The sequence below is a fragment of the Orcinus orca genome, chromosome 1 (genome assembly GCF_937001465.1).
Source record: "Orcinus orca chromosome 1, mOrcOrc1.1, whole genome shotgun sequence".
NCBI classification, from domain to species: Eukaryota; Metazoa; Chordata; class Mammalia; order Artiodactyla; family Delphinidae; genus Orcinus; species Orcinus orca.
The window spans coordinates 117,216,972-117,239,993 of NC_064559.1; the positions used below are offsets into that span (position 1 = coordinate 117,216,972).

The 23,022-nt window shown below is 37.2% G+C and overlaps 1 protein-coding gene across 3 annotated transcripts in view; it reads right to left on the minus strand.

The window, feature by feature from the left end:
• The window catches only part of STXBP3 (syntaxin binding protein 3), a 58,489-nt gene extending 35,693 nt beyond the window's left edge, over positions 1–22,796 (minus strand). For all 3 annotated transcript variants that reach the window (XR_007472775.1, XM_033434340.2, XM_004263114.4), the window contains exons 1-6: positions 22,639–22,796; positions 12,015–12,064; positions 11,317–11,398; positions 7,986–8,062; positions 5,289–5,367; positions 3,931–4,031 (exon numbers count right to left, since the gene is read on the minus strand). Coding sequence is in view for 2 of the 3 variants with exons in the window: in XM_033434340.2 (XP_033290231.1) it covers positions 3,931–4,031; positions 5,289–5,367; positions 7,986–8,062; positions 11,317–11,398; positions 12,015–12,064; positions 22,639–22,687 (438 nt within the window). In the remaining variant the exon portion in view is untranslated. The remainder of the gene's footprint in view (positions 1–3,930; positions 4,032–5,288; positions 5,368–7,985; positions 8,063–11,316; positions 11,399–12,014; positions 12,065–22,638) is intronic.
• Between the last annotated feature and the right edge of the window lie 226 nt (positions 22,797–23,022).

Genomic DNA, 23,022 nt, shown 5'->3' on the forward strand with positions numbered 1-23,022 from the left:
GTGTAAAAGTAGACATGTAATAAACATTATAGGTTAACTAATGAATTATGAAAAAACTTCCCTGCATTTCCTTTCACACAAAGTAATTCGTTTCTCTGAACATAACCCATCACTAACAGCAGCAGCCTGAACACAGACTGAGATTTAGCTGAAGCTACCACTTATGTCTGTGTTGCTGTATTAACAAAGTCTTAGTTGCTGTATTAACTGCCAACAAGCACCCTACAGCTGGACTGTGGCTTTCTCATAGCATTCTACCCCATTGCAGTAGATAGTATCTGTTCAAAAATATTTATTGCCCTCCTTACAGGGCCTCTCCCTATGGGAGTATACTTCCCACTCATTGATATCAGGCTTGCTATGGTCACTGGAATGTGAGTAGAAGTGACATGTGCCACTTCCCTACAGAAGCTTTAAAAGCCATTGTATGGCTCCACCATTTCTCTTTTCCCTCTGCTATGTCCCAGACAGGGGCTACTCCTTCAGCCTAAGTCCCAGAATGAAGAGGATGTAGAGCAAAGCCCCAGTCAAACCAAAATGGACACTAATGTGAAGGAGAAATAAACTTTGTTGTTGTAATGCACTGTGATTTGGGGAGTTGCTACCACAGCTTAAATTAATCTTAGCTATTATCTAATACTCTAATGAACCAAATACAATTTTGGAGCTGGTTTTCATTCTATACTCACATCTTCCTTTTCCTTCCTTCTCCTTCCCCCACTTTCCATCACCACCATGACATGTTCCTTTAGACTATTACTAAATGCTTTCTTCATCTCTATGACCCACAATCAGCTCCTTAAATATAGGAACTCTCCCCCCACAACCTCCATCTACTTTTCTTCCTAAATTATAGCCAGCTTAGCTCTGTTTCTGCCTAGATACAATCTAGCACCCTCTCCACTAACTATACCAGACTTTTTGTACTCCCTGAGGTCAACTGTAAACAAACTCCCTTATATTCTTTAATGCTTTCCATCTAATTGCCCTAACGTATATGTGACAGCATTAATTACCTTAAACCCTTTGAAAGGGAAAGAGAGCTTTCTTTAATCCCTTTGACTCATGGATTCAGGAGGAGTCAACTACTCTCCTCTCTGTGAAACTTCGAAATATGCTGAATGTCCAACTTCTCTTCTTCAGAAGACTATCATTTCTGACTTTACCAATTTCTCCTCAACGATCACCCAACTTCTACTTTTCCTTAAAGACTTTAGGACTTTTCTGTACCAGCCCATTTTCTGCTATCACTCTTGATGGAACCTCGTGCCTCCTACAACCTGGTCCCAACCTACCTACAGACACAGCCTTATCTATCATACCATCACCCATTATAATCCTTATTCCTGCTGCTCCCCTGCACTTTCCTGCTTCTGTATCTTTGCACTCACGCTATTCTCACTTCTTAGAATATTTCCTCCCTCTTCATTACTACCTTACGAAATTCTATTTTTCAAGTGTTTTCTCATTTTCCTAGTAAGAATTAATCTCCTCTTTTGGCAGACTATGAGCTGCCTCCTAAAAAACCATTGTTCCCTTACTTTTCAGTAATCATACCAATTATTTGGGGTAAGCAGCCATACGCTCAGCTAAAAGACTACATTTCCATTTTCCATGCACTTGGGGATTGCCATGTGACTAAATTTTAGCTAATAAGATATAAATGAAAATGTACTTTCTTCTTTCTCTCCTTCATCCTCCTTCCTCAAATGAGAACATAATAATTCTACAGACATCTTGGATCATGAGGGCCATCCCTAAGAGACCAGGCCCCTGACAATTTTGTACAGCCAGCATACCGGACTTATATAGCCCACTTCCTGACTTTTTGTATATTAGCAAGAAATAAATTTCCAACTTGGTTAAACACTGAAAGTTTAAGTTGTACTGTTATATGCAGTTGAACCTAATCTTAACTGATATTGTTTTGAAGATGCGTAATACTTTGTATCTCTTTCACAGCTCTCGGATGAGGGTGGGGCACATATCTTGATCATCTTTCCATAGCATACTCTTTGCATCTAGAAGACAATGTCCACAGCACATGCTCTTGATAAACGCTCACATAGGCCTTTGCTTACAGCTCAAAGCAGTTAGCAGTATTTCATTTATATCTTCACTTGCAAACAAACAAAAGGTCACAATACAAAACTGAGAAAATGACAATTTTCACTGTAATTTCCCCATAACAGTTAAATTTATTAAGTAAACTCCCTTAAGATATTTATCAAGGAAGTAAATTAAAAGAAAAAACTTTTTAGGGGAAAAACATAGCCAACAGATAGGAGCTTAAATAATCATAACATTTTGCAAAGACTGGTAAGTAGAAGAGTCTCATGAGATTTGTCTATACACACAAAGACAAGTTATTTCCATTAGCCATCAAATTAGTCAGATATATACACAAACCTCTCCTCCATATACAGCAATTATTGAAATTTACTGAATTCTGAGGCTAAAACCGTATTTATCTTCTGTGCGGCAAGATGCTCTGGACACATTTGTAATATTTTTCACACCGCTATTTAATCCCACAACATTTTAGGATGCCCATTTTCACTCTACACTGAACTTACATATCATATGAAAAAGAATAAATCTAAAGGTAACCTTTGGAAAACAGTTTAATGTTAAGCAGATATCTTAAAATTTTACAAACTTGATTATGGTCTTTCTTTGTCAAAAACAGCAACAGCTTAGGGACTTCCCTGGTGGTCCAGTTGTAAAGAATCTGCCTTCTGATGCAGGGGACGCAGGTTTGATCTCTGGTCGGGGAACTAAGATCCCACATGCCACGGGGCAACTAAGCCCACACGCCACAACTAGAGAAGAGAAAACCTGCATGCCACAACTAGAGAGAGAAAAACCCACATGCCACAACTAGAGAGAAGCCTGGGCACCACAAAGAAAGATCACGTGTGCCTCAACGAAGATTCCATGTGCCACAACCAAGACCCGACGCAGCCAAATAAATAAATAATATTAAAACACACACACACACACACACACACAAAACCCAAAAAACCCAGCAACAGCTTAAAAGAAAAATTCATTATCCAGGACCATTCTATTTCTTAAAATATTGACCTTAGAGTTCCAAACAACAGTAAACTATTTCAATTCTATGAAATGTTGGAATCCAAACACAGAGAACAGAGCTAAACAATGCACTAGCTGTGTGATTACGGCAAGTTACTTAACCTCTTTGATTCCCCCATCTTTAAAATATAGATAGAATTATCATCTGTTCATAGGGCTATTGTGAAGATTACATGCATACATTTATGTAAAGCATTTAGGAAAGTGACACAGAGAAAGTACTATGTGTTTGCAATTATTAATTGAAGGCTCATTAACTATTCCAAAGGCAAAACAAATCTACAAAAATCCTTCATTTTATAAATTAAATAATAGTTTATATAACATTATGTAAAAAGTTTACTAAAGAACTTTGTTTTAATATCACAAATGGTTACAGAAGCGAAAAGTATTTATCTCTTTGGAGTCCTTTAACAAACATTATGCTAAAAATCTTCTGGTTTCATAATCTGATAGGTCTGTAAACCTTGACACACACAGGACTTAGCGGGAGATACGAAATTTAAGTCCACTTTCATTATTAATGTTATATTCCAATTTAGTACTCATGCTCCTCCCTTCATCAGAGGAAATATTTATTTGTGGATTGTTCAAACTTCACCAAATATATAATATATAAAACATCTTTAGGATAAACCTTATTAACAAATAAGTTCATAAAACTGAATTTTAAAATCCATTATAAACTAAACTTAAAAATAAAAGGCATTTGGGTCTTCTGAGCACAAGCTGCCCATTCACCTTGCTTGACCCTTGTAACAAACCTTTCTCTGCTCAAAAAAAAAATTGTTTTAATAAAAAATAAATTAAAAAAATAAAAATAGAGAGTACCTGAGATTCAAGTGGAATGAAGGAAATATTTATTTCTTTACATCTTCTTATTGTCTTGGAGCAAGAAGCCTTAATTTTGTTAAAGAGACTATCAGGGCAAACTGAGAGGGAAAAAAAACAAAATCAAAGCATATAGCTGCATTTAAATTTTCCTTCTTTTGAGTAAATCATTCCAACATCCAAGATATTTATTTTTTATATATAATTACTGACTTTCACAAAGTAATTTTACTATGAGGACAGAGATAATATGTAAATACTGTTTTTTCACTTTATAGAACAGATGCATTCTAGTAATGAGGGCTGTAATAGAAATTCCACTTTCCCCATTCATATCCACCGTAACCTAAGATATATTTCCTTAGAGAGCTCTAATACAGCAAACTAAAATTGTTAGGAAGGAAAATCAAGTCCAAACTAAGGACTTAATAAACTTTCACAGGACTTTCAGAACTTCTTAGGAATTTATACTACTTTTCTAAATCTACCATTAAGAGCAGCCACACCACACAAATTTTTAATTTTTCCTTGAATTACAGGATATCCTTTAGTGTCAGGAAATACTAAACCTCTAAACTAGTAAGTTCTGGACTTTAGAAGCTTTCTTTTCCCCCCTTTTACCTAACTGCTTATATAGTTTCACTAAAACTAGGTTGGAGTATCAACCACTGGCTTCTGCTGTCTTTTAACATGTTGTTCTTTATCCTCAAAATGCCTTAAATTAAAAGAGGCTTCATACTCATTAAATTTTATCAATTCCATAAACATGAATTTCTGTATAATAAGGTTACTTAAATGACAAATACTTATGATATGGCCTTATAAAAATTGCAAGCTACTACTAGGTATGAGCTAAATAAAAATTTACAGGAAAAATAAAAATTTACAGGAAAAATAATATAGAAAGCTGCTTTTTATTTGAATGTACAGCATAGAAAAAGAAATGTGATAGGTTTTCTCGCTTAATATTAGCAAACAGATGGCAGTTTCTTCAGTGCATCTCCCAAAGGGTCCTATTTTTTTATTATATAATCAAATCCCCAGTTGAAACTTTTATTTAAAGAAGAATTCTTCCTGTTATTGGCACAGAATTTGAGGGATAGCCCTCTCCATCAACCCCCTCACCCCTGTACACCAGCAAAAATGACTATCTTTTGAAACTAGTTTGGAATGATTTAATTTTCTATCACCTTACCATGAATTAGCATAGAAATAATCTTATATTTTTAGATTCCTTCTAACCTAATTAGAACAAACAATAAATAGAAAGCACTAGTACTAAAATAGCATTACAAGAAATACTTCATAATTAATAGGATTTGAAATAATGAAGCAATAACTTTTACAAAGCTACTTACAGTCAGTGAAGTAGATATACGCTGCTTTGTATTTGTTCTCCGATTTACTTCCGAAATCACGTAAAAAACAGTCTACAGACTTAAAAAAGGTTAGATGTTAATATACATTTTATCAAATACTAATTTAAATATGCTATCTTTTGAAATAACTAAGATTATTTTGATGATAAAGTAAAACCTTAACTGTCAAAAGATTAATTTATAAACTGATTTTTTAAGATGCTATGTTGTCTAGCCAGTTATAGCTAGAAGCATAGTAAGTAGTAGGTTAAAATGTATGAATAGAGTGCTGTTTTGGTGACGAGGAGCTCTAGGAATGGTCAAGTGACTGAGAAGCTGAAGCAACATAAAAGACAAGACCACTGGAAGATAACAGATCAAGGAATTGAGAAATCAATGAACGTACTGAAAGTATTACCTACAGGGAAAATGAAACCATCCAGACTATGACTGGTGAACTGCTGAACAGACTGACAGTGAGCTAGGAGCTAAAATTGTCAAGGGGGATTAGAATGAAAAAGCCAAAGGCTGGCAGACTGCGAAGAGGAGGGAGAGCAGGTAATATAGTCTAATAGTATTTGCCTCTATGCTGGTAGTTTTAAAGATACAGTAGCCTGAAAGCAAAAATGAAGAACAAACAATTTAATTCTCTCTCATCCATCTGTTCCTTTTTCTCCTCCTGCAACTCCTAGAACTAGTATATTTCTGTTAGAGCTCATGAATCTATCCTGCAAGTCTCTTATCCTTCCCCTCATGATTTCAATGATTGTTTTTTTGCTTTGAGATACTCCATTTTTATCTTTTAGACTATTAATTCAAATTTCCATAGTGATTATCCTCTTCAATTAACTCTTTAACTGAGAAAATACACTTCTGAGCTTCAGAAAGTTTATGTGCTATACCAGACTCTTCTTAAGTGTACTGTTTTTCTGTTCTGGTTATCATTCTTCCCTCCAAGCCCCTATACGTTGCTAGACATGCCCTTTTTTTCATTCTTACTAAACTGTCTCTCTCTGGCCACCTGACCTACTTAGATGTGTGGTTGCTTCTCTTTGTCAGCTCACTTGAAGCTTAGGTTTAGTTGTTGGAGTATCCTAAATAGAGGCAGTACCATAAGAAGAGGAAGGCGAAGAGGAAGGCAAAGAAGTTTCTCCTCCTGACGGCTGTAAGTATAAAAGCAAAAATCCATCCAACTGACCTTTCCCCTAGGGTTCACAGATCTCTTATACATAAACTCTTCCTGAAATCTGTCATTTTATGACCCTTGCTTGGGAACTCTCTGATGCTGGTCTCCACGTGCTCACCCAGCCCCTGAGGAAGGAAATCTCACACCAAGTTTCTCTACAAGTACCCAAGGAGCCCAAGGCCTCACATACACCCAGAGGCCTATAGAACCCAAGAGCTAATTGATTCAGGACAGGAAGAGAAACTGGAGTTTGTTGTGGTAGATAAAGGAGTCACATTCAGGTATCATTTTCTTTAAATCCTTTGATACTTTATTGAATACATAATTTTGTATCCTGCTTTTGTCACTCACATTAAAAATGAACATTTATACAGATCATTAAAATTTTCTAGAAACCTCATGTTCAATGGCCACATGGTATTTCATACCAGTATTTGTTAATGCTAAGAATTTATCTGGATATCTTTATTGCTTTTGAAATTTAGCTTGACAATTTATTTGAGTTTTTTTTTTTTTACAATAAACTCCAAGATTCAGAACATTTCAAGGTTCTTGATACAGCGAATTATTTTCCAAAAAGGCTATATTAATCTATACTCCCACTAGCAGTATATAGTAGTTTCTACTCCATTAACCATTGATAATGGGTATTGACAGCTAGAATAGGATACATAGATAAATAAATAAATGTCTACATATACACACTTTTTTTAAATCCCTCTGCCTATTTAGTAGGTGAAAATGGTGCTTCTTTCATTTTTTCCGATCATGAATTTTATCTTATAAAATTATATTATGGATAAGATATAAAACGTCATTAAAATCCACCAGCAGCCAATATGTAGAGACCATATAGTAAATGTCTGGGTTTTTCCCTACTGTCTGCTCTGCTAGAGTTAGAAGAAATGAAATTGGAATTGCCAAATTAACATTCTTATTCTAAGAATAAGCCAAAGGATGTGTTAGAAAATGCATTCTCAGATACTATACAGAATAAAGGAATTTGATACTTTATATGGCTCTACAGTTTTGGCTTTAAGTATGAATTAAATCATGGTTAGATTATAAAGAAATACCTTTCCCATAAAAAATATATATACACATACATATACGCATATATACATACATGTATGTGTGTACACCCATACATATATGTATACTATAGGGAAGTCCCTAAGATAAATGAAAGATTAATCCAAGACCATTTCTTTTACATACATTTCCATCCTCCTAAAAATTATGGTTGAATAGAAACTGCATGGGTACAAATTATTGAAAGAAACTCTATCATTTTATATAATTAAATTCTGCTTTAATAGATGGGGAGAAAGGAATTCTTTCACTTAAATATTCTCATTGAGAAGAATGCAAATGAAACAATCTTCTAACACAGGGAGACTCTCCTAAGCATCTAATAAAGGACATTTTATTACTTTGAATTTTCTAAGAGAAAATCATGTCAATGGTGAAAATTTTGAAGAACATACTTTTTAAAGATTCAAAACACTCACCTTTGATGTTGGAGAGATAAAATAAAGAGCTTTCATTTGTCTGACAGGTTCTCGATTCTTATAAATATTCTCCACAACTAACCAAAAAAAAAAAGTCATTTTATATAACCAAATATTTATAAACTTGAAACAATTTTTAAATGAAATTCACTGTACTTCTTTATTTATAATAATATAGAAACACAATTGTATATCCTGGGCTTAACATTTTCTTTGTCTTCACTTGAAAAATTAAAGTCCTGAAAATGTGTCTTCCCTAAACTCTGGGCTAAGTGCTCATCATGAGAAAAAAAGATAAAGCAGCTATTTGATAGCTAGGTCTACCAGCATAAGCAATCAACATGCCATGAAGAAACCAAGAAATGCATTTAAAATTAAAATATGTATTTCTTTGGGCTTCCCTGGTGGCGCAGTGGTTGAGAGTCTGCCTGCCGATGCAGGGGACACGAGTTCGTGCCCCGGTCTGGGAAGATCCCACATGCCGTGGAGCGGCTAGGCCCGTGAGCCGTGGCCGCTGGACCTGCACGTCTGGAGCCTGTGCTCTGCAACGGGAGAGGCCACAATAGTGAGAGGCCCGTGAATCGAAAAAAAAAAATGTATTTCTTTAAAAAAATATTCTACTATAATAATAGAAAATATAATATCAGAAATCAGGCTAAGCATGAATTATCTGTTAAACCTCATAATAACCCTTTATGTATTTTACAAATGAGGTAACTGAGGCTTAAAAAAGTTAAGAAACTTATCCAAGTTACACTGTAAGAAAGAAGAGACAGGATTCCAACCCACATCTGTCCAACTCTAGAGTCTAAGTTTTTAACTGCTATAACATTCTTTAAATAAATTGCCAAGTAACTCTTTTTCTTTTAAAACCACACATTAATATAAATCATTTTTCAACAATGAAGTATCACCATAATTTAATCAATTATATTTTTATTATTGAAATTAAGAACTTTATAAATAACTAATATAAAACAAAGTGAATTTAAAACTAGTAAGCCCTAAATTGTCAAATTAACTATGAAGGCTATATTAAAACAATACTAACTTAAAGTATCATTCTACAAATCAAGAGAACCATCTTTCAAGATTCACGCTGGCAAAGGGCCTAGAAAGAATTTAAAACATTAATCTGACATGCAAGGAAGGCTACCGTTGGACTTCTCTTTTAAATACGATGATTCATTTTCTCATCCCTAAATTTATACTAGTATAGTATAGGTTTATCATAGCTTCTGTTAGAGAGGATATCAAATAAGATTTCCGAGGAAATAGTTAATTTTATTTTTATCTCCACTCCCAACAATTGTAATTTCACCTTTAAAAGATTATGGTTAAATCTGTGTTAATTTACTTTTATTGCTTAGTGCCCAAAATAAAGTGTCTTACAGTCATCTTATGCTGTACATACTATGTATTATGTTTGGAGAGTAACATACATGTTAAAATGTTGTAATATGATTTAGAACACAGACTTTGAAAAGATTCTGAAATGTCTGGTTATCAATAGCAGAAAGTGCCACTTCTTCAATTCACTGGAAAGTGGCTATCTATTAAATGATAAAAAAGGAAAGGTTTTTATGATTATTCCTATAATAGTGACAAAGGAATAATCTAATTCCAAGTCTATTTTTTTTAAAGGTTTTTACTTGACTTTAGTGGAGACACTGAGGTAGCATCACACGTGTATTTTTTTCTCATGTTTTTTAAAAGTTCCAAGACACACTGAATATTTTCCCAAATGACCTGAACGCAGACAGAAAGTCTGATCACTGAACGGCCAATGCAGGTGAGCTGATGTGGAACTCAAAAGAAATGTGCCGTGTTCAAGTTAGTAGATATGATTATGATTAAATCAGAGCAAACCTAGGTGACTGGAGGATATTGAGAACAATCCACAGCAATACGCTCCATGATATACAGTCCTATATAATACTTCCCAAAAAAGGCTTCTGTGGTCAAATAAGTTTAGAAAACTGAATACTATACCTATTCACAGGGGATCCACATTATCTGCTAGCATATAAAAAACTCCAAAAAAGTCCTAAAGAAAACTGTTAGCTTTGTTAATGCAGTTTCCCAAACTAACATGGCCACAGAGTCCTTTCCTTGAACAATATCAATCAACACTGAACACACAGTAAGAAACAATGGTCTATAAAAATTCAATAAAACCTCCTTACAGTGCAAAATGGTTCTGTAGCTTCATAGTGCTGTACACATATTATCAAATGGTTCTCTAACTGCACATCAGAGAGACTCTGGGAATGTAACAAAACTTAAGTAGCTTAATCAATATTACACTTATCTAGTTAGTAGAAAAATCAAGGCTTTAATCTTCTAATTTCTAGTTCAGAGCTTAATTTTCTACTGAAGGTCATAAAGACCACAAACTGAATATGTAATCAACAATAAAAGATTATTTTATTAATAAATATCAAAAAGTAAACATTGCTAAATTTTTTAGGTAATCCTCTCATTCTACACAATGCTCACACTTTCTTGAATACTGGGTGTACTTTTGAACCTCACAAGTTAGGAGTGACAGAGGATACAGATATTATACTAGAATCCAAAATATAAAAGAATTATATTTGACTTTGAGTCCCAGTTTTCACTTTACAAATCGGGGTATTAATATCTGTCTTTAAAGGGCTGTTATGAAGGCAAATTTAAATAGATGAGTTAAAGGATGATGAGTTATATAGATGATGATATGATTATGAATGGTACAAGATATTGGTATTCTCTCCAAAATGTAAGAGAAATTAAAAACTCATTAACACAATCCTGCCCAGTGGAAGACAGCAACTGTGGTAGTGTGATTTTTTCCCCATAATCCCACACTAAAGCTGATTTCAATTTACAATTAATAGTCTCATTTCTAGGTAATAAAGAGAAACGTATACACTTGTAAATATGTACAAAAGTTGATTTTATGACATAAATCTTACTATTCATTTAAAAACAATACATGAAAACCACAAACATTCATCAAAATACTAAGGTAAACCTAGTGCATCAGCATACAAAACTGTAACAAATACATAAGAATAAAAAATTTGAAGAACAAACTCAATAAAGCAACTTAGTCTTGGTTAGGGGTACTTAATTATATGTCTCAGCTGAGGGAAAAAACTCTGACTTACAGAGGTTATTCTGAAGATTCACAAAGAAAAGAATGTCCAGTGTAATTATTATGGCTAGAATTACTAAAAAAATAAAACATAACCCCCTGAGAAACACAATTACTAAAATTTATTAATACTTCAAACTCTCCCAATCATAATAAGAAAAGTTTTTCATGATGAGTATTTGTAACACTTACCAGTTATACCCTCTGCTAGAAGATCTGTCATTTTGCAACACGATGCCAAAAGCTTAGTGGTAAATTCATCTAGAAGCATTATCTTAAAATGAATATAAATTAAGAAATACTATCAGCATTTGACTGCCAAGAATTCACAAAAGACAGAATTTAATGCATTAAACCTACTCAAACTTATAAACTTTTTATAATATAAAATTAAAATATTAGGACAGTGGACAAAATTATCTCAATTCATTTAACTTGCATGACCTAGAAATTTATTTCCTCAATGTACGGACACATGATATTATACATAAGTAAGCAAATAGAAATATTCTCATTTTGAAGCAGAGAACTTGCTCATTTTAAATGTATGTTAACATCAAATTTTCTTAAAATTATAAAATGCCACTTGTAGAATTATAATTGTTCTAGGCACCATTTTAAGAATTTTACATGGATTAATTTATTTAATATTTACAACTACCCTATGAGGTACTTCCATCCCCATTTTATCGATAAGGAAACAGGCACAGAGATGTCAAGTAATTTGTTCAAGAAGCCACAGCTAATAGGAGGTAAAGCTAGGATGTGAACACAAGCAGTATGGTTCTAGACTCTATACTTTTATAGAAGTATAATAAGTAAAATATATAGAAATCTTCAATAAAGGCTTCTAGCTTCATGCAAATTCTATGTGAGTATGCAAATTCTACCTTCCATTCGCCTTCTTTCTTGCAGTCATCAAACACTGTTGCTTTTATCTCTGCAAAGAAAAAGGGAACTATTTAGGAATTTTAATCAACAGTCAGAATAACTACTCAAAAGGTCCAAGATGGCTGGGGAAATATCAACTGGAATTGCTCAGCTACATAAAAAGCACATTCACATGTTAAACTCGAAGTAAAAATCCAGTTCTCTTTAATACATAACCTATATGGTATATTTAAACTGTAATATATTTTTAATCTTTGAGAATAAGAATATTATTAAAAAGGGTAGGGACTTCCCTGGTGGCGCAGTGGTCAAGAATCCACCTGCCAATGGCAGGGGACATGGGTTTGAGCCCTGGTCTGGGAAGATCCCACATGCTGTCGAGCAAAAAAGCCCGTGCGCCACAACTACTGAGCCTGCGCTCTAGAGCCCATGAGCCACAACTACTGAAGCCAGTGCACCTAAAGCTCGCGCTCCTTAACAAGAGAAGCCACCACAATGAGAAGCCTACGCACCACAATGAAGAGTAGCCCCCACTCAACGCAACTAGAGAAAAGCCTGCGCGCAGCAGCAAAGACCCAACGCAGCCAAAAATAAATAAATAAATTTTAAAAAAAGGCTAACATATTTAATTATATAAACATATCTGGAAAATATTTCTGAAAGTATTATCTCACTTGGTTTTTCCTATTTACTTAAATCCTAAGTAAACAAGATGAAAACAAGACACTGGGACTTCCCTGGTGGTCCAGTGGTTAAGACTCTGCACTTCCACTTTTATGGGGCAAGGTTCGATCCCTGGCTGGGGAACTAAGATCCCACATGCCATCATGGCCTGGACAAAACAAAAACAAAAAACCCACAGGAATAGCCCTAACTGGCTCATTGCTAAATTACATCTGACAATCAAAACTAGATAAGTAAGTTTCTTCCTGATTTACTACAATTTTCAAAAATGTGTCACAGCATTAGGATACAAATATTCAGAATTTATTTATAATCAGTAAATATTTATTAATGCGTTCCTTGCAATGATTTTCAAAATTAATGTAAACATATATTTTAAATTACTAAATAAAATACACAGAGGCAATACAAATACCTGTTATTCTACTTTGTAAGATAAAAATTTCCCACATTTAATGTTTTATTAATTCTCAGTTAATTTTGAAAACTGTAGTAATGTAACACATAAAATAAAATTAAATGTAAATTACAGTAACTCTTGTTTTTCATTAATTCTTTTTTTTAAATTTATTTATTTTGTTTACTTTTATTTTTGGCTGTGTTGGGTCTTCGTTGCTGCAAGCGGGCTTTCTCTAGTTGCGGTGAGCTGGGGCTACTCTTCGTTGCAGTGCGCGGGCTTCTCATTGCGGAGCACGGGCTCAGTAGTTGTGGTGCATGGGCTTAGTTGCTCTGCGGCCTGTGAGATCTTCCCGGACCAGGGCTCGAACCTGTGTCCCCCGCACTGGCGGGTGGATTCTTAACAACTGCACCACCAGGGAAGCCCCATTAATTCTTGATAATGAGATACTTATATAATTCATTTAAACTTTTCTATTTCTTAATTTATATTTAAGTTAATGCTTTTGGAAATTTACCAACAAGTTTTTGGCACCATGTTAAAAGATGACATGTCCAAGCAGAGGGTATATTTAATAAGGGTTACTGACACTCATCATAAGAATTGTGATCTGAAAGGTTTTATTGTGATTGAGAAGGTGTGGAAGTGTTAAGATATTAAGAGGCTTATATATATTTCTGGGAAGATTATGATGTTATATACATTTATGGCAAAAGCCTGAAGTATTTAACCATAATTTAAGCCTAAAGTAGTGGATTCTGGTATTCTACAGGCAAAGAGGAAGGATTTCCTCAAGTAGCACTGAGGCACTGAAACATTATGGTACTTCCCTTTCTAAGCTTGCTTTATTCCTGTATACCTAAAACAAGCTGAAAATCAAAGACATTTTGCTGATTTTTGCCGAATTTATGTCTTTCTCTTAGAAATGAATGCTCATGGAATTTATGATGGAGCAGACTGAACAGCTCCCTAGTCGAACTCATTCCAGTCTTTACCACCTTAGAAACTGCACTGTCACATATGGCAGAAACTAGTCACATGTGGCTACTGAGCACTTGAAATGTGGTTAGCCTGAACTGGGATGTCCTGCAAGTATAAAATACACACCAGATTTCAAAGACTTGGTACAAAAAGAAATTTAAAATATCATTTTGTATGTTATTTACATGTTTCAATGATAACATTTTGGATAGATCAAGTTAAACAAAATATATTTTAAAAATTAATTTCATGTTTTTTACCTTTTTTTTTTGACTATCAGAAAACTTTAAGTAACATATGTGGCTTGCCGTTATTTCTAACTAGAATCTGAGGATACCTTAGAATCTGAGGATACCAAGCCAGTCAGTGTTAGCATCTCAAAAATGATAAAGAGATAACTAGTTTTGTGGACAGAGATTAGGGGCATCCATGAAAAGTGATGTGGTTACAGGTAAAATGTGTTTGGAGGAGTCAAAGGAAATCACATCAACTAATATGACAAAACTAAAAAGGTATTTCCTCTAATTATTAATGAGAATTATTTAACCTTATAATCCATTTCTCTTGCACCCTAAATATGGATACATCCCAAGAGTCAATTCTCTTACTTTTGCTCTGCTTGCTCTATACTCTTCCTCAGAGACCATACTCATCATCAAAGTATCCTCTAACAGATCTGTCCTTTAATTTTTCCCCCAACTTTATTGAGATATAATTAACATATAACATCTTGTAACTTTAAGGTATACAATGTGTTGATCTGATACACATATACTGCAATATAATTACCTCTGTAGTGTTAGTTTACACCTCCATCACCTCACATAATTACCATTTCTTTTTTGGGGTGAGAACGTTTAAGATCTACTCTCTTAGCAACTTGCAATTATATAGTACAGTACTGTTATCTATAATCACAATGCTGTGCATTAGATCCCCAGAACTTACTCATCTTCTAACTGGATGTTTGTACTCTTTGACTAACTTCTCCCTATTTCCCTCCACCCCCAGGAATCCTTCAATTTTCCACAAATCCTCATCTCTCCTTGGACTTCTTTCCATTACACAATACAGGTTAAACACCTATGTGCCTCAAATTAAGATTAAATGCCCTAAAAACTGCTCTAGACTTCTCCATTTCTATGAGTTTTATTGTCATTTTCTTTTTTTTTTTTTTTTTCCGGTACGCGGGCCTCTCACTGTTGTGGCCTCTCCCGTTGCGGAGCCGGACGGGCAGGCTCAGCAGCCATGGCTCACTGTCCCAGCCGCTCCGCGGCACGTGGGATCTTCCTGGACCGGGGCACGAAGCCGTGTCCCCTGCATCGGCAGGCGGACTCTCAACCACTGCACCACCAGGGAAGCCCTATTGTCATTTTCTTAGTCATAGTCATCAGCTATTTCCTCTTTCCTCCATTTTCTAATCATTAGGCTGTACTGATTGTTCTTTCTGGTGACTGCCGCTGTCACCAGCATTGCCTTGATTCTCATCATCTCTCACTGAACTACTGCAATAATCTCCTGTTTGGATTTCCTGCTTTCTACCTCCAACCCCTTTACCTTTTCCAATCCATTTTTCACACTGTTGTCAGAGTCATCTTCCTGAAGCACAGCCCTGTTGTATCAATACCCACCTCAAAATTCTCTCAAATGCTGACTGTTACCTACCTAGAATAAAATCTAGACTCTTACTATTCAACATCCTCCATCAATTGGCCTCTACCTAATCTCTAAATTAATCTTCCACCAGTCCAGATGGTCCCCAATTAATGACCTATTAATACCAATTACTCTATCTTTGCTCCTTCTGTTTCTCCTATATATAAAAGGAAATGTATTTAAAACTGTAACACCAAAGAGGATGTGAAAACACTGAAAGGAAAAATAAAAGAACTAACAAAGTAGTGTATAGCATCAGCAATGCCAAGGTATACTTGTACAACTATCTTTAATCACAGAGAAACTAATAAACCTGATAAATATGCAAGAAAAACTGATTTGTCTGGAAAACAGGAAATGAACAGGTAAGAATCTTTATAGGTAATCCCAGGGGCCTGCGGCAGAGATAAAAGTAATACTCATTACTAGTTGAATAAAAACAGATTGACCTGCGCTTCCCTGGTAGCACAGTGTTTAAGAATCCACTTGCCAATGCAGGGGACACATGTTTGAGCCCTGGTCCGGGAAGATCCCACATGCCACAGAGCAACTAAGCCAGTGCACCACAACTACTGAGCCTGCACTCTAGACCCCACGCGAGCCACAACTACTGAAGCCCGCACGCCTAGAGCCCATGCTCCGCAACAAGAGAAGACACCGCAATAAGAAGCCTGAGCACTGCAAAAAAGAGTAGCCTCCGCTCACCACAACTAGAGAAAGCCTGAGCACAGCAACAAACACCCAACTCAGCCAAAAATAAAAATAAATAAATTAAAAACAAAAAACAGATTGACCCGTTCATGGGAAAGACCACTTAGAGCTTTCAAGGTTTATTATTTAAAAATTTTATGAAACGGGACTTCCCTGGTGGTCCAGTGGTTAAAACTTTGCCTTCCAATGCAGGGGGTGTGGGTTCGATCCCTGGGTGGGGAGCTAAGATTCCACATGCCTCGTGCCAAAAAACCAAAAAACATAAAACAGAAGCAATATTGTAACAAATTCAATAAAGACTTTAAAAAAAATGGTCCACATCAAAAAAATCTTAAAAAAAAATTATGAAATATGAACAATATGAAAACTGAGGACTAGTATAAGACCACCTAAATATATACAAAGGCAAATATTAAAGCAATTATTTCTAGGTAGAAATTTAGTAAATTCTATATTTATTCTTCAAGCAAATACTTTACAATTAAAAGTCTGAAGGGGGACTTCCCTTGTGGTCCAGTGGTTAAGAATCCATGCTCCCAATGCAGGGGGCCTGGGTTCCATCCCTGGTCAGGGAACTAGACCCCACATGCCGCAACTAAAAAAGATCCCGCATGTGGCAACAGAGACCCCGAGTGCCGCAACCAAGACCCGGCACAGCCAAATAAATAAATATTTTTTTAAAACCCAACAAGCAGCCTGAAGTGTTCCTTTCTTAAACATAAGGGTGGAAAGGTAAAAAGCCACTGCTATAAAATTGCTTGATGGCAATGTAAGTCAGAACAGTAGTTACTCTGGGGTAAAGGGTGGAATTTGGCGTTGGAAGAGTTATGGGGTGCTTGGAAACATTCCATACCTCAATCTAGGTGGTAGTTACATGAATAAAAATTTATCCATCTAGGACTTCCCTGGTGGCACAATGGTTAAGAATCTGCCTGCCAATGCAGGGGATACGCATTCGAGCCCTGGTCCAGGAAGATCCCACATGCCGTGGAGCAACTAAGCCCATGTGCCACAACTACTGAGCCTGTGCTCTAGAGCCCGTGAGCCACAACTACTGAAGCCTGTGCACCTAGAGCCTGTGCTCTACAAGAGAAGCCACCACAATGAGAAGCCCGCGCACCACAACAAAGAGTAGCCCCTACTCGCCACAACTAGAGAAACCCCATGCACAGCAACGAAGATCCAATGCAGCCAAAACTAAATAAGGACTAATAACTAACTAATAAGGACCTACTGTATAGCACAGGGAACTCTACTCAATATTCTGTAATGACCTATATGGGAAAAGAATCTAAAAAAAAAAGAGTGTATATACATATATGTACAACTGATTCACTTTGCTGTACGCCTGAAACTAACACAGTATTGTAAATCAACTATACCCCAATAAAAAAAAATTTTTTTTAAATGTATCCATCTGCACATTTAGCATTAGTGCACTTTACACTAGCATTATACTTAATGAAAACTTTAGGAACAAGAAAATGACTTCCTTTCAGCACTGTTCTAGTAAGTCCCCAAAATGCTGATGACTGCTGTTTGAGAAAGAGGAAAAAAAACCTTTCAGCTTTAGTAGCTCACCACTGCTACAGCATGTCTGAACAATTTAGCTCCAACCTACCTTTTAGTCTTCATCCCCCTATTTCTTGCAACAAATACTCTGTACTCAGACAAAAGGAATTATTCCCTCTTCCATAAACAATCACATACTTTCACATCTTTGGGTCTTGGCTCAGATTCCCCTGTCTGGCAAAATCCTACCACCTTTCACTGTTACCTCCTATTTGGAGTCTCCCCTGATCCACTCGCAGAGAGGAAATAATTCCTTTTTCTTCTCTTCTCCCATGAAACTTCTTCATGCTGCTAATATAGCACTTAGTACCTATGTACCTGTCTCCTCCCACTGAACTGTAAACTCCAGGAGGTCAAGGAGTATGCACCTAGAATAGTGGGCGGCACAGGGTAGTCAATAAATACTGATTTAAAAGAATACATGACTCTGCAAATATCCAAAAAGTAAAAGAAGAGAATTTTTCTCAACAAGATAAACTTAAAGAAGTGACCAGAATGAAAAAAGACATAAAACAAAGATAATTGATTAAAACAAAAAACAAAAAAATATATTTTATACATGCCTATATTGGCATAAATAAGTTCTCAAGGAATTTATAAGAAACCTGAGTGGTTGTCTCTGGCAAAGGAGTCTGGGGTCTGGGTAGGGATGAAGATTAATTTTATTTTACAGTCTTTTCTGTTATCAAACTTTTTTGCCACATCAAGGTATTTAAGAATGATTAGGGCTTCCCTGGTGGCGCAGTGGTTGAGAGTCCGCCTGCTGATGCAGGGGCCACGGGTTCGTGCCCCGGTCAGGGAAGATCCCACATGCTGCGGAGCGGCTAGGCCCATGAGCCATGGCCGCTGAGCCTGCGTGTGCTCCGCAACAGGAGAGGCCACAACAGTGAGAGGCCCGTGTACCCAAAAAAAAAAAAAAAAAAAAGAATGATTAAAATTGTTAATTACAAAGATTTCGAAGGAGGAAAAAGTTATGTTAATGTTAACTGTTTAAAAAAAGGAAGTCACAAAATGACAAATAATAAAAAATATATCTGAAGCTATATAAGAACTAGAAGAAAAATGTGAAAAAAAAACCCAAAAAGCTTATGATTTAATGTGCAAAGAACTGGCTCAGATAAATACATTCTGATTACTTTTATTTGTAATTTTACTAGGTTCATTTTCTCTAACATTTCCTCTAAAATATACAAGGTGAATTACAGACATTAGACTATTGTTTATAGACAAGAAAGAAAATAGGCTATACTGAATAAGGAAAAAAATGTTGTAGGTGGCTTCAACTTGCTTTATGGTCGATTTAATTACTATTGTTTTGCTGTGTGTTTTTCAAATAAAGTTCATCAAATTTTTATTTAAAATCTTTTATCAGTGATATTTTTATTACCATTCCCCCCCCCATAGCAAAAAGTGGCAAATGAGCAATACCAAGCACTAGAAACTTTTACTGATTTTAAGTATGGGAATTAGTTTTGTAAATAAATGTAGCCCTTTGCATTCAAATATTAAATTTTTAAAAGAGGTTTTAATGTGGTCCCTAAAGGCTGATTCCTTCTCATGTTTTAGGCCTCAGCTCAAATGTCACCTACTCAGAGAAACTTTTCCTGATCCACCTACCTACAACAGTCCCTTTCTATATATAGATATCACAGACTGAAATAATCATGTTTATTCTTTGTTTATATACTTATTTTCTATTATTCCACACTTGAATGCAAGATTCAAGAAGGCTGGGAACTTGCCTGCCTTCTATTGCTGTATTCCCCTAGGAATTCAATAATATTTATTGAATAATGGGGGAAAATTACAAAACTGATCTACTGTTTTCTTTTCCCCACTGTTTACTTTTCACAAGCATTATTATCCATTGCATTCTGCCAGGGCCTGTTTGGAATTTAAAGCTCTAGAAGAGGGCGTCCCTGGTGGTGCAGTGGTTAAGAATCCTCCTGCCGGGCTTCCCTGGTGGCGCAGTGGTTGAGAGTCCGCCTGCCGATGCAGGGCACGCGGGTTCGTGCCCTAGTCCGGGAAGATCCCACATGCCGCGGAGCGGCTGGGCCCGTGAGCCATGGCTGCTGAGCCCACGCACCACAACTACTGAAGCCCGTGCGCCTAGAGCCCGTGTTCCGCAACAAGAGAAGCCACTCCAACAAGAAGCCCTCGCACGGCAACCAAGAGTAGCCCCCGCTCACTGCAACTAGAGAAAGCCCACACACAGCAATGAAGACCCAACGCAGCCAAAAATAAAATAAATTAAAAAACACGAATCTATTTTCTACTAATCTCTATAGATTTGCCTATTCTGGACATTTAATATGAATGGAGTCATACAATATGTGGTTCTTTACAACTGGCTTCTTTTCATTTGTCATAATGTTTCCAAGGATCATCAATACTGTAGCATAGGCTTCCGTGGTAGCGCAGTGGTTGAGAGTCCGCCTGCCGATTCAGGGGACACGGGTTCATGCCCCGGTCTGGGAAGATCCCACATGCCGCGGAGCGGCTGGGAAGATCCCACATGCCACGGAGCGGCTGGGCCTGTGAGTCATGGCTGCTGAGCCTGCGCATCCGGAGCCTGTGCTCTGCAACGGGAGAGGCCACAACAGTGAGAGGCCCGCATACCGTTAAAAAAAAAAAAAAAAAAAAAAAAACTGTAGCATGTTTCAGTACTTCCTTCTTTTTTATTGCCCAATAATATCCCATTGTATGGACATAACCACATGTTATTTATCCATTCACCAGTCCATGGACATTTGGGTTGTTTTTGACTTTTTGTCTATTAAGAATTATGCAGCTATGATAATAGGTGTATCAGCTTTAACATCTGTTAAAGAGATAATAATTCTTATTGTTTTGATATTTGTAAAGAATAGTGCCTGGCACAGAGTTATGTTCAAAAAATATTAATTCCTTTCTCCCTACTTTACAGGTAAATTGAAGGTTAAGTTATTTATCTTTCTAACCTGACCTAACTATACTACCTTCAACCTAGCAAAACCTTTTCCCAAATATATGATTCTCCCTGAGGAGATTCCTCCATCATTTCTTTCAGACTTTCTCACCTTTTGCTAACAGAACTCAGAGGCTCCCACTTCTCTTTCTCTCTCTACTTTAATTAAACTAAGTGCTGAATGAATATCATCTTATCTTTTAGTTATGTTCCTATTTCCACAAAAATTCGAAGAACTATTTTTTTTAATCTGTATAACACTTCCTTCCATTCAGTGTCCCCTCTTCTTTATCTTACGCTCCATGTAGGTATCCTGGTGCTACCTCAAGTTAACAGCACAAGATGGAAATTTTGTTACCTGTAAACGCTCCCTCTTGCCTAGTTTCCATGCTATCAATACCGAGGTTACGATCATTAACCTTTTTTTTCTGATAAATGCTGATGTTAAGGACCATCTTGGAAATTATACAACACAATTCATTATCCATTTTCAAATAAATGTATTTAAATGCCACTGTGATTTTAAAATATTACCAAACCTTAAAAGGGACCCATGTAAATTCTGAAAAACAAAATGCTAACCTTATAATTATCCAATTAAAAAAATTTTCATAACTTTTTTCCCCTTCTATTTATATCCTTGTTTTTAGTATGTTAAGCAGTATGCCAGTTACCGATTTGGAGTTTTAATTTTACACAGGAACTCTGTGACTCCCATAATTTTGTTAACTCAGTCACTATTTCTGTTCCTTGCTCAACAAGCTGGAGCCAGAAATACTAATTAGATGTTACCCCTTTCCACTACTAGACCATAATTACTTTGAGCCCAGCAATGCCAAACAATGATGGTTCTTCCTGTTTGGTTCTTGGCGGTTTCATTCCTTCGCTAAGCTGGCAGACCTAGGTGTGGAGTGATATTTATGAAAGTCGTAGATGATACAGCACAATGGCAGAATATCAGTAACCAGTAAGTATTATAATACAGTCCTAGCAGAAGGGAGTGGCTCCGAGAGTGGAAAGGAAGAGGTGAAGGTGCAGATTGGCCCCGAGATTTAATCATGCCGATGGTCCCTTCTCAAGAACTCTTTAGAAAGTGGGTTCTTCTAGAAGGGAAGAAGGGTTTGTTTAACAGTGAGGTTTTCTTTTTGTGTTTTTAAAGGACAAGCATTGTAAAGTACGGTTAGTAAAACTCTCGCTGACACTAAGACGAATAAGCAGAGTAAGCAGTCTTGGAAAACTCAAGCGTGGGGAGAAGGGGAGGGGTGGGATAGAGAAAAAGCGCTCAGACTGTCTCGGGTGGAGAGACATCGCCGACTGGTGGGGCCCCGGAGGCAGCGCAAGCGAGGAACCGCGCAGGGGCCGCGGGAGGAAAAGCCGGGCCCAGGGCCGCTCACGCAGGGCGGGGTTTCGGGGCCAGAGCCCGGCCGAGCCAGCCCAGAGGGTGCCGGACGCCTGCGAGAAGGCCGCGTTCTCCCGCACCCCGCCCATCGTTGGTGCTGCCAGAACGAGGGCTGGGAAAGAAAGAAGGAAGAAGTGCTAACATGGACGTGGGAGCCAAAGCAACGAGTGCCCGTGGCGGCTCCCCAAGAGACTGCTGGTCTGGGGCAGGAAAGCAGGGCCCGGCGCCGCGGCCTCCTGGCCTTCCCTCTCTCAGCCCCTGTCCCACCGCACTCACTCTGCCACACGATGCTCTTCAGCCCCCGGTCCGTCACCGGAGGCGCCATCTTCCCAATCACCGCTGAGGACCAGCCGCCGCCTCCTACTCGCAACCCACTTCAGCTGTTACAGGGGGTTCGGCCGGGCCCCGCCCGTCGCTGAGGGGAAGGCCCCGCCCACACCCACGGGCCGCGCCCTCCGGTGACGTCACGGGCGTCCGTAAGGGGATTCCCGCCCACCCCTGGACTGAGGCTGCGCAGTGCGGGTGGAATCTCCGTGGGCAGTTGCGCGCCCTCTAGCGGGAGGCTGTCAACCGAATTTCGACGTCCTGGGACGTCAGAAAGCGAAAGCGTACTGACGGATTGTGAGCTAATACCATCTTAAGAAATCCCGAATTCACGCA